At 44.1% G+C, this 12,353-nt stretch overlaps 1 protein-coding gene across 3 annotated transcripts in view; it reads left to right on the forward strand.

Annotated features, from left to right (window-relative positions):
- The window catches only part of MIPEP (mitochondrial intermediate peptidase), a 236,515-nt gene that overhangs the window by 49,895 nt on the left and 174,267 nt on the right, over positions 1–12,353 (forward strand). For all 3 annotated transcript variants that reach the window (XR_012241497.1, XM_073613434.1, XM_073613433.1), the window contains exon 7: positions 6,054–6,210. Coding sequence is in view for 2 of the 3 variants with exons in the window: in XM_073613434.1 (XP_073469535.1) it covers positions 6,054–6,210 (157 nt within the window). In the remaining variant the exon portion in view is untranslated. The remainder of the gene's footprint in view (positions 1–6,053; positions 6,211–12,353) is intronic.

The following is a 12,353-nucleotide window of genomic DNA, read 5'->3' on the forward strand; positions in this document are numbered from 1 at the left end:
TTTTCTCTCATCTGTATTCTGCTTGCTTTACATACGGTGAGGGTGCCTGTGTTGTTCCTCTATAGCAAGGGTCTCCAAACCTTTTAAACAAAGGGCCGGGTTACTGTCCTTCAGACTTTATGGGAGGCAGAGTATGGCCAGAGGGACTAGTGTCAGTGGGAGTAAACCAATGCCCCATCATTGGTTTTAATGAAAGTAATAGCGCTCCATTGTTGGTATCAGTGGAAGGAATAGCACCCCATCATTAGTGTCAGGGGGAGGAATGGTACCCCATCATTAGTATGAATTGTGGATGGAATAGTGCCCCAAGGACCGAATAGAGGCAAACAAAGGGCCTCACTGTACTTGTCAATTGCAGGCTCACTGTGCCCGTCCATTGCAGACTCACTGTGCCCGTCCATTGCAGACTCACTGTGCCCGTCCATTGCAGGCTCACTGTGCCCGTCCATTGCAGGCTCACTGTGCCCGTCCATTGCAGGCTCACTGTGCCCGTCCATTGCAGGCTCACTGTGCCCGTCCATTGCAGGCTCACTGTGCCCGTCCATTGCAGGCTCACTGTGCCCGTCCATTGCAGGCTCACTGTGCCCGTCCATTGCAGGCTCACTGTGCCCGTCCATTGCAGGCTCACTGTGCCCGTCCATTGCAGGCTCACTGTGCCCGTCCATTGCAGGCTCACTGTGCCCGTCCATTGCAGGCTCACTGTGCCCGTCCATTGCAGGCTCACTGTGCCCGTCCATTGCAGGCTCACTGTGCCCGTCCATTGCAGGCTCACTGTGCCCGTCCATTGCAGGCTCACTGTGCCCGTCCATTGCAGGCTCACTGTGCCCGTCCATTGCAGGCTCACTGTGCCCGTCCATTGCAGGCTCACTGTGCCCGTCAAATGCAGAGTCACTCCTCTACCAGCAGCACAGGGACCGAGAGAGCCGTGACTTTAATCTTACTATCGGCAAATGCGGTCAGTGTAAATCAGCATAGGAGCTGAAATAGAAAAAATAGTCACTACAGTCTCCCGGCCCTCTGGATGAACTGATGACCCCCTCCTCAACCCAGGAGTCTCCCCTTATCAGCGGCCCTGAATAGAGCAGTGGATGGATGGCCAGTTGGCCACCTACCTGTATGCAGACCGGGCAGCGATCGCCCCCCAAGCACTCCACTGTCCAATCTGTGTGTTCTCCAGGCTAAGTAGCGGCAGGCTGGGAAGGTGTACAGAAGTCTCTGATGGCTGGCCGCGGGACCGGAACAGGTTGACCAGTGAAATGGGAAGTGACGCAGTTCAGCTAAAAGCACCGCCCTACATGCTTCATGCCTCCGCCATTTATAAACCACCACACAAAGAATAATTGTGCAGTGGGAGTGTTCAGGCACACAGCTCTGCGCCCCGAGGAAACGCTAAAGAAAGTCAATCAAGCTTCCCAGCTGCAGTCACATGATTGCAGAAACGTCATGCTTCCCATAGACATGTGTGTCCGGCGCCCACACACACTTAAAGGAACTTTTTTTTGTGATCACTAGCTTTGGAGGGGGGAGGCCAGACCCTTCATCACATGCCTGTCTAAGGGGTCCTCTATGGAACCGCTATGGGAGCCTGACTAAGGGGACCTCTATGGAACCTCTATGGGTGCCCCATGGGCCTACACCTGCCTCCATTTGAGGCACTGGGAGGTGGAGGTGGTATACTGTTCAACAATGTACCTTAGCCAGGTGACCCTCTGGCTAAGGTATATTGACGATGTACTGATGCTGTGACAGGGAGACACTGATACGCAATTTATGGCTGAATTGAATCAAAATAACAGGAATATGCAGTTAACCTTTAACTACGATCCATATCAGATTTCCTTTTTGGACCTTCAAATCCAGAATTGAGAATGGACACCTATTTCCAAAACATACCGTAAAGAAACAGCAGTCAACACGTTACTGGAGGCGACTAGTCATCATCCAGGATTCTTAATAAAGGGTATTCCGACTGGGCAATTTTTAAGGATATGTCGCAACTGCTCTCTGGAATCTGAATATCAAGATAAGGCTGCTCAGCTCTATAAATGATTTTGAAAACAAAACTACCCACATCGCGTGCTGAAACGCTCTAGGAAAAGAGCATCCCAGAAGAAACGTGAGGAACTGTTGGTTCTGGATAGGTGCCAGGTTTCTCGATCTTCTATTCCGGATCCAGTTAGAATCATAACTCCGTTTGATAACCAATGGAACCAGGTTCGGGCCATCTTGACACGATGCCCACAGTTGGCGTCCATTGTTGGCCAAAAACCACTAATGGTTGCAAAACGGGCCAAGAACCTCTCTGATGGATTTAAGCCACGTTATGATTGATTTACGCTCATCAGTCACATGCTGTCTGGAGCGCTGTTTATCTGCATGATACGCATGTTCACATTCAGCTTGGACATTGATTGCAATCACCTCTACCAATCCTAGAATTCTGTCAGTATCTCAGGTCCGTGGAGACTCCACTGCATCCTGCATTTATTCACTGAATCACCTGACAGGGTTTATGACTACCATGTATGGGTCCTATTTGGGCCTAGCTGACCATTACTAAGGCGCACGCAGCAACTCATTGGCTAGTGCATAGTACAGTTTCCTAGGACCCCCAGTGACCCTATTCACATTGCTTTATATGTCTGACAGTTTATGCAGATGTTTTGAATGGTTTGGCGTGTTTGGGATCCCAAAGATGTGCATTTTAATAGACAATTTTGTTTTTTTTAACCCTTTGCAGTTGCCTATTGTAATTGTTCTCTGTCAAATTTTGTAATTTTTGAATAAAACATTTTTGGAGTATACCACTGACTATTCCCACTCCTCTTTTGAGGTATGGACCTCTTTTGGGACTTTCTATTGTTTCTAACCCCTCCTCCTTTTTTTTTTCTCTGTACTGATCTGTGATATATCGAGTATCCAGCTAGTAAACACTACAGCATCCACTACAGATGAGCCTGTAATCCAGGAATGTGTGTGATGGGAATATAGACAAGACTTCATTGTTCTTTCGACTAATAACTATAGAATGATTTAGAGAATATTTTATTACTTAGTACTCAAACCCTCTGAGGCAGATCCACTCCAGGAGACCATAGAGCAATGTGATAGTATCCTTATATTTGGGAAGAATCCATTGTAAATTTTTGCATGCTATCAACAAACTGCAGATCTGGGCATTGAGTCAGCCTGTGTTAGACTAAGGTTGCATAATTGGATTTCATGATTCCACTTTGTCTATTAGGATAACTTTTTAAAGTGTAATTCTCGGATAAAACCGGCTAATCTTTAAACTGCTTCCATTGCTTGTAAATCCTATACAAACTACACTGTAGAAGAAAGATACACATTCTTAGTTATTTTCAGGCCGCTCCAGTCCAGGCACGTGATGGGCTCCTCTGTCAGCTAGCAGTGGCTTGAGGAGAGAGGAGGGAGAGCCGACAGTGGATGGCCCAAAGTAAGCCCATGGGTGACAATGGATGAAATGCTCAGGCATTCCATCCATTGTCAGAACACTCCCTCCTCTACCCTGTATCTGATGGCTGACACTGGGAAGGTCAGGTGACCAAACCAGAGTGCCCTGAAAATGGCTAACTATCTGCATCTTTCTTCTTCAGAGTAGTTAATATAGGTGTTAGAAGGGGGTGGGAGCAGATTAAAAATTTAGATTAAGTTTTAGTCCGGAATTACACTTTAAGCTTTTCTCTTTACCTTTTAAAAGACTATATGGCCAAAAGCTTGTGGATGCCTGCTATATGGATGTGACATAAGATGTTTCCAGTGAATGGAGCTGTTAATACGATCTCATGCAAAGACATTTAGGCAATTGTGTGTTTCCGGTCTTCTAGCAACAGTTTTGGGAAGGTCTGGTAATTATTTTACTAAAAATAATAACCTATAAGTACCTTTTTCCTAATCGATATACAGATGTTACATTACCCAGATCTTTCCCAACCTGTCTGCAGGGAAACTTCTAGTCCTCTGCTGCTGGTGACATGTTAAAAAAAAAACACAGCCTTTGAGACAATAAATGATTAGTAAGTAGTAAATTTGTGTGCGAATTTCTGCCAGTCACCGGCTGCGTCACACCCCTTCAGGCTGCGTCTTTGAACAACAGGAAGGTGAAGTCTCCAATCAATATGTAATGTCCCGCCCCCATTGTATCTAGCTGGTTAGTGGGCATGGAGGAGGAGGGAGGGAGTGGGCTATCATTTACCACTGTGTATATGCCCACATGTATGACTCTCTGGTCACATGGGCTGCTCAGATGTGATAGGATAGAATGCTTAGCATAGAAACTCACTGAAAACCCAGCATGTGCAGAGCTGGCAACACTGCTCTGCAAAATACCCAACTACAGTGGGGACATGGTCAGTAAGGAGAGACAGAGAACCGCAGAAAACTAATCCCATAGGGACTGAGTATGAACAGAATGTAGTACACAATCTATTGATAGTTTTTAATGATGTGGGTTTAAGTTAATGACACTTTTATTTTGCACTGCAGAAAGTGTAAACTTTTTTTTTTATTTCCTTGTTGATTGTGACTTAAATAAAGGTCTGAGTATAGATGTATAGATACACTAGGGCCCAAAAGGATTTCAGCTACAACCACCATGATGCTGCTGTAAATGGGGAACAGTGCAATTGGTCAAGCTGTGCACCAGCCTGTCCGTTCATAAGAGGAAAAGCATTTGTAGCCATCTGTTGTCTGATGGGACCTTGCGTTCTGCCTAGTGACAGGACACTGATCACCGGTCCCTGTAATCGGGAGCGCTAATCAGTGTCGTGTCACACATAGCCCCTCCCCCCCCACAATTAGAATCACTCCCTAGGACACACTTAACCCTTACAGCGCCCCCTAGTGGTTAACCCCCATTCACTGCCAGTCACATTTACACAGTAATCAATGCATTTTTAATCGCGCTGATCGCTGTATAAATGTGAATGGTCCCAAAATAGCGCCAAAAGTGTCCAATCTGTCCGCCATAATGTCGCAGTCACGATAAAAATTGCTGATCGCCGCCATTACTAGTAAAAAAAAAAAAAAAAATAATAAAAATGCCATTAAAACTATCCCCTATTTTGTAGACGCTATAACTTTTGCCCAAACCAATCAAACGCTTATTGAGATTTTTTTTTACCAAAAATATGTAGAAGACTACGTATCGGCCTGAACCGAGGAAATATATTTTTGGAGGATATCTATTATAGCAAAAAGTAAAAAATAATGCGTTTTTTTCAAAATTGACGCTATTTTTTTGTTTATAGCGCAAAAAATAAAAACCGCAGAGGTGATCAAATGCCACCAAAAGAAAGCTCCTATTTGTGGGGAAAAAAGGACGTCAATTTTGTTTGGGAGCCATGTCGCACGACCGCGCAATTGTCAGTTAAAGTGACGCAGTGCCGAATCACAAAAAGTGCTCTTGTCTTTTGCCAGCCAAATGGTCCGGGTCTGAAGTGGTTAACTTTATGGAAGCAGTGTGTGGTTCTCTACCACACGCTTTCAGACTCCTACGGTTGTTTGGATGGTTGTTGATAATCTGGAGGCAGGTGGCGCTTTTGTCTTTCTCATTATCTCATGTTCATTACTAAAGGTGAGTACAGATGGATCAAAAAGGCCCGTTCAGCAGGGCCTGGCCAAATTCCAATCTGTGTGTGGCCCTCCCTGTTCGGCAGAAGGTGCTCTATAGATCTACTTCTGTCAAATTAAATCATTACAAAAAATTACATTCCATCAGTTGCAGCACTGATCAGTGTATTCTAACAGCAAGAGAGTCCCCGCTGTCAGAATACTATAGCACAGCTGCGAAGATTCCTCCATACACCTCGCTTGTGTGAATGGATGGGAGAACCCATTCATTTTTTTTTTTTTTCGCTCAATTTGCGGGCTGAATAAAGAAAAAACTTAGCATGTACATCCAGTTTTAATTATGTGTGAAAAGTTGGTAGTATTTGATATCTATCTATATATATATATATATATATATATATATATATATATATATATATATATATATATATAACGTTATATATATTTATTTTTTTTTATAGGTACGGGAAGCAGCCTACAAGATATTCCTTTACCCAAATGCCAGGCAATTGACATGTTTGGAGGAATTGCTCAGTAGTAGGAATGATTTGGCCCAGCTTGTTGGATACTCAACCTTTGCACACAGAGCGCTGTTGGGGACCATAGCTAAAACTCCAGGTAAAGTGGTCTGCTAACTAAATTAAAAATAATTGAACACCAGGAAAGATTATTACTACAAAGTTGTACATATTATTAATAGTCAGTTACTTTATAGCAACCATTTAGCATTCAGGCTTTGACAGATCTAAGCTGTGGGCATCTGCTTCTGATTAGTTGATTTGGTTCACTGCAGTTGCACTTAAGCTCTCATCATGGGGTTGATTTACTAAAACTGGAGAGTGCAAATTCTGGTGCAGTTGTGCATGATAGCCAATCAGCGTCTAACATCGGCTTGTTGAATTAATCGTTGACAAAAAAAAACCTGGTGCTGTTTGGTTTGTATGCAGAGTTGCACCAGATTCTGTACTTTCCAATTTTAGTAAATCAACCCCCATATGACTGATTTTATATAAAACACTGTTGAAGGTATTAAAGTTCTAAAACCAGGTTTAAACTGATTCTTTTCTTGAATCATGTAAAAAGTGGAAGAAAAGATTTTAAAGTGAAACTAAAGTCTACTTAAACGAAAAATGTGCAGTCATTGCAGTACAGGCATACAATCCATGGAATTCATAAAGACTGGTGCAGGCAGATTTTGTGAAAGTGTCTCCTGCATTCTCGAAGTAGTGAAGAATGCCTCAAATTCATATACCTGTCTAGAACTTGTACTTCGAATTTGGCTCATGCTGCACCACTTTTAGAATTCACCCTAGACACTTTTGCAAAATCTGTCTGAGCCAGTTTTTCTCTTAGTATGCTGAGAAAGTTGGTCTTAATTAGCTCCACTTTTACATTTGACGCATTCAGTGCAACACAATGTAAAAGTGGTACATTTTAGAACTAGATGAACTTGGTGCACGAGTTGTCGCTGTCAGAACCAAAAGTGTTGCAGATCCTTCAGTAATTTGGCGCAGTACATTAACAAGAAGGATTAACGCCAGAAAAGTGCCGCAACAGCTTTGTTGAATTCCACCCCAATGTCTCTTCTACAACAAAATAAACGTATCTGTCTGTCTGTTTACAGTCCTTTTTAGGACTCTGTTCACACCTACGCAGATGCGACGGAGCACTCGCATTTTTACGTTCTTTCGCACAGCCCATTCCTTTCAATAGGCTGCCCTACATGCGAAAAACAGAAGTGCCATAAATGTATGATGATGGGGACACAAAAATCAGTGTGCATCAATGCTGACAGGCAGGGAGGTGGGTTTATGACAATAGGGTCTCTTTAGTCATAAATCCTTTCTCTCCACAGTTTTTTACTTTGGTACTACTATGGTACTGCCAACTGTGCTCACATTAATCATCCCAACATGCGCAAGCAAAAATGCTGTTTTCGTCATAATACATCACAGGACACAGAGCATCTTGATATCCATAATGATATGGTTATGCTGCCACCTTCAGGTGATTGGACACAGCCAAAAAAAAAGACTGGAAGTCCTCTCCTAGGCAGTAACTGTTATGCCAAGCTTCATTTTTTTTTTTTCTTTTTTATTGCTAGTGTCTCTAAAGGGCAAAGTGCCAGAAACAATGACGACAATGATGACAGGGGAGGGACCTCCAGCTGATTGACAGCCTCAGCTCTGTTCCTGAGTGCTGTGTGAAGGGGGGCATCCCTTCCCTCCAATCAGCTCTCAGAGCTCTCCTCACTGAGCTCTGCATGGTGTAACTTCAGCTCTCTGACCCCTTTTTTTTCTGAACTCTCAAACAAGCTTTATAGTTCAGCACTTTGAACAGTTGTAGAGAAGGGCTGCAGATAGACAGGTATAACTTCTGTAGGAGGATTTGTTTAATCTCTGCGTATCGCCTGAGGCCAGTCACTTCACTGGATATATGTAAGGGTTTATAAACACATTAACCACTTGCTTACCGCAATACGTATATACGTAAGTGGTTTACAGGGGATGTGGCTGAAGCTATCAACCATAACCCTGGGATTTTTTTTCAGCCAGGGATTCTCGTTCTCATAAAAGTGGTTTGAGCGACTAATTAGCTGCTGGATTGCTTTCAGATGCAGCGAGAGGGGTCGTGTTGCCTCCTACCGCTCGCCAATGTTTCTTGGGCTTACCGGCAAGCCCGGGAAATGATCAGATGGTTCGCGCAGCTGGTCACAGAGGTGAACAGAGACCAGATTGTCTTTGATCAACTCTATAATCTAGGAGGAATGGAGCGACGTCACTTCTGATCTAGGGCGGAAGCAAACAATTTTTTCTTTACCGTACATCACGGGACACAGAGCAGCCATAGTAAGGACTGTGGGTTATACACCACCTATAGGTGAATGGACAATGGCAGATCAATCAAACAGGAAGTCCTCCCTTATATAACCCCTTCTAAACAGGAAGTACCTCCATTTTTTCACCAGTGTCTGTAAGGTTGGTGGTCACTGATGTGATACATTTGCTCTTGGAGCATACTTGGAGGTCTGGAACGTTTCTACCGAGAATCAAGGACTTAAATCGGATCCATTTGAAAAAGCTGTCGGACAAAATGGATGGTACCCGAGCCTCATTGAAAGGAGAGAAGATTCCTTGAGGTTTGCCTGTAATGCAGCCTTACGGTTCGGGAACCTGCGTAATGGAACCATGTGCATTGTTTGCTCTGACCAAGGTGCTTTCCTGCAGGGTGCTATACAGGTCCAGTGGAGTGGATCCCACATTAAGGGGGACCCAGTCCCTGAAGGTCTTTTATGACCAAGCCCGCCATAGTGGGTGAAGATTGGACTCCTGTTATGCTCAGAGTCCTGCAGCAGGAATGGTAAGTCTGCATTTTTTTTGCAGTTTCTCTTTTTAAAAAAGACCGGCGGGCTTGGTCATAAAAGACCTTCAGGGACTGGGTCCCCCTTAATGTGGGATCCACTCTGCTGGACCTGTATAGCACCCTGCAGGAAAGCACCTTGGTTGGAGCAAACACTGCACATGGTTCCATTACGCAGGTTCCCGAACCGTAAGGCTGCATTACAGGCAAACCTCAAGGAATCTTCTCTCCTTTTAATGAGGCTCGGGTACCATCCATTTTGGCCGACAGCTTTTTCAAATGGATCCGATTGAAATGACACCCGCAGAAATATCTGTGTGGGAGGTTTTCTCTTTCTTTCTCCAGTCAGTAGGGGAGAGGAGATTGGCCTTAAGTACTGTTATGCCCTGTACACACGGTCTGATTTTCCGACGGAAAATGTGTGATAGGACCTTGTTGTCGGAAATTCCGATCGTGTGTGGGCTCCATCACACATTTTCCATAGGAATTTCCGACACACAAAGTTTGAGAGCTTGCTATAAAATTTTCCAACAACAAAATCCGTTGTCGGAAATTCCGATTGTGTGTACACAAATTCGACGCACAAAGTGCCACACATGCTCAGAATAAATTAAGAGACGAAAGCTATTGGCTACTGCCCCGTTTATAGTCCAGACGTACGTGTTTTACGTCACCGCGTTCAGAACGATCGGATTTTCAGACAACTTTGTGTGACCATGTGTATGCAACACAAGTTTGAGCCATCATCCGTCAGAAAAAATCCATGGATTTTGTTGTCGGAATGTCCGATCAATGTCTGACCGTGTGTACAGGGCATTAGGGGTCAGAGTTCGTGCCTATCCATTTTTTTCCCAGAGGCCGTTGTTTCTCACTCCTTGATGCATACAGCGTGTAACCTAGACAGTCCCGCCTGTCAGGCCACTCTTGTGTCCTCGGGACTTGAATTTTCTCTTGACTGTCCTTGCAGAGGCCACTTTTTGAACCAATTGTGAGACTGTTAGTCCTTTTATCTTGGAAGCTGGCTTCTTTGGTTGCTATCCCTTCTCTAAGTGGAGTGTCAGAGCTGGCGGCTCTTTCATGCAAGGACCCCTGCTTGATCTTGCATCATAAGGTGGTGATACGTCCTCATCCATCTTTATTACCTAAAGTGGTTTCTAGTTTTCACTTGAATCAGGACAATATCTTGCCTTCTTTTCTGATCTTCTTCATTTGGCAGGAATAAGATCGCTGCATACTCTGCAGATAGTTTGGGCAGTCAGGATTACTTGGATTGTTGTTACAGGTCAGGAATCCTGGTTTAACAAAGAAGGGACACAGAGGAGAGGAAAAAGGAATGCTGCTCACCCCTGTTATTGAGAACAAAAAAGAAAAAAGGGTTTCCCCAGGGTGGGGTTTTTTGACAGCAAAATTCAAAATATTAAACCAATGTTGTATAAAAAAGAATTGTATTTTATTGTACAGAAATGATTCAACATCAAGGTTAAAAGATGAGCTCTGATATAGAGTGTTTACAGACCTTATAGGAACAGACACACAGTATACAGACATATTTCCATAACAATATTTAACAAATATTGTCAACATCAAACAATGAAAACTGACGCATTTCAACCTATATATCCAAGGTCTTCTTCAGAGGTTAGTCTGTTGAGGAATATACAAGAGAGGTATATGTGTAAGAACTTAATTCCGTATAGTAAGACTAATGTGCAATATTCTATATGATATAATTACCCAATAATGCGTGTCCTAAAAGTAGAAGGCTTACTATATAGGGGTCCCCTTTTAAAACCAAATGCCTATTCTCTCTCCCCAAGAGGTCACATGACACCTCCACTGGTGCGGCCACCAGCACCGGAGCAAACAATCCACTGATGTGGCTTACGAGAAGTCACACTATAAGTCTCCCCCCATCCGGCCAGTCGATCGGTCGGGGAGCAGACAACACCTGCAGCGAAAACCCAAAGAACACACTTAAAAAGCACACCCATAACATGTATCAAAGCATTATATCGAGATATATTCCCTTAATTAAATAATCAAGTACAGGGCACTCATCAGCGTGCATATCTTATATGCAGACTGGGGCCTTATAATATTAGCGTGTATGTTTAAATGAGGATAGTGAGTGCAAAAGTTCACAAAGCGATTAGGAACCATTAGTGACAACTTGAGTAATATAAAGAGTCCAAGTAGTGTGCAACAGCTCGTTTAAATAGTATAATAGGAAGTGAAATAAGGAACAAATGGTGTATGGGTGATAGTGAGTACTCCAAACATTGAGAGTGAAATGGAAATACGTGCAGTATGTGCTGCACATCCTATGGGGCAAACAAAGACCGAATGTGCAAAAACTGTGACTAAATTAGAAAGAGAAAAAGGAAAAATGGTGCCCACAAAAGAAACATGCATAATTGTGACAAAATAATCATGAGTGTTTACCTCAGCTGATGTGAAAGCAAATATGAGGCTGCACCGTATCTCCCTATATGATCGGACTCAGTTGTGGCCTAGCCCGGGATTGGCTGCAAATTATGTCAGGCTCAGTGGACACTTATCCAAACCGAGTAGACAAGTCTGAAATGTATGTATAAAAGAAATAATATTATATAGGATGTAAAGCATGTATTATAAGTGCATAATCAGTATAGTAGACCGATTGCAAATATATAGGGCTACAGCGGTGCAGGGACATATAGCAGAAGAGTGTACTTACGGTGTGGGAGCTGCAGGGACATCAAACCAATCCAAATAGGACTGCCAGTATGAGGTGTTTGAAGTATATATATATATATATATATATATATATATATATATATATATATATATATATATATATCCTTACCTATGGGCGTGTGCTCATCAGAGCGGATCCGCGCAGGTGTGGGTGCCTCCCCCCACTAAACCGATCCACCGGACCGTCATGAAGGGCATGGCCGCCATTATGGCAGCCTCATGTTGGCTCCCCGCGTTCGGGACGAGCCGAAGCCCCGCACTAGCACCATCTCCGTCGTAACCATGCGATGCACCCACGTCACGTCGCATGCGCGGGGCCCTGCGCATGCGCAGTGATCGGGGACGTCCGAGGATGTTCCCGAACTCCGCCGGCAAGGGGGAAGACATCCCCAATGTAACAACCAGGACCAGCCTGGATGTCCAATGGGGAAGAGGGGGGAGGAGCCAGTCACAAAGGACGGCTCCCCCCCCCCCCCCCTTGCCGGGAAGGCACATTGGCGGAGAGACCCCCGGTCCAGAGGCAGCAGCAGCAAGGCTATTGGACCTTAATGAGAAAGAGGGCAGGCAAGAGAAGGGGAACACGATAGTCATTTATATTTGCCTAAAGCCTACAGCCAATAAATATATAAGAAAACTGGTGATCAGTGACCTGCATGGGTGTATTA

The sequence above is a fragment of the Aquarana catesbeiana genome, linkage group LG02 (genome assembly GCF_042186555.1).
Source record: "Aquarana catesbeiana isolate 2022-GZ linkage group LG02, ASM4218655v1, whole genome shotgun sequence".
In the NCBI taxonomy this organism is placed as follows: domain Eukaryota; kingdom Metazoa; phylum Chordata; class Amphibia; order Anura; family Ranidae; genus Aquarana; species Aquarana catesbeiana.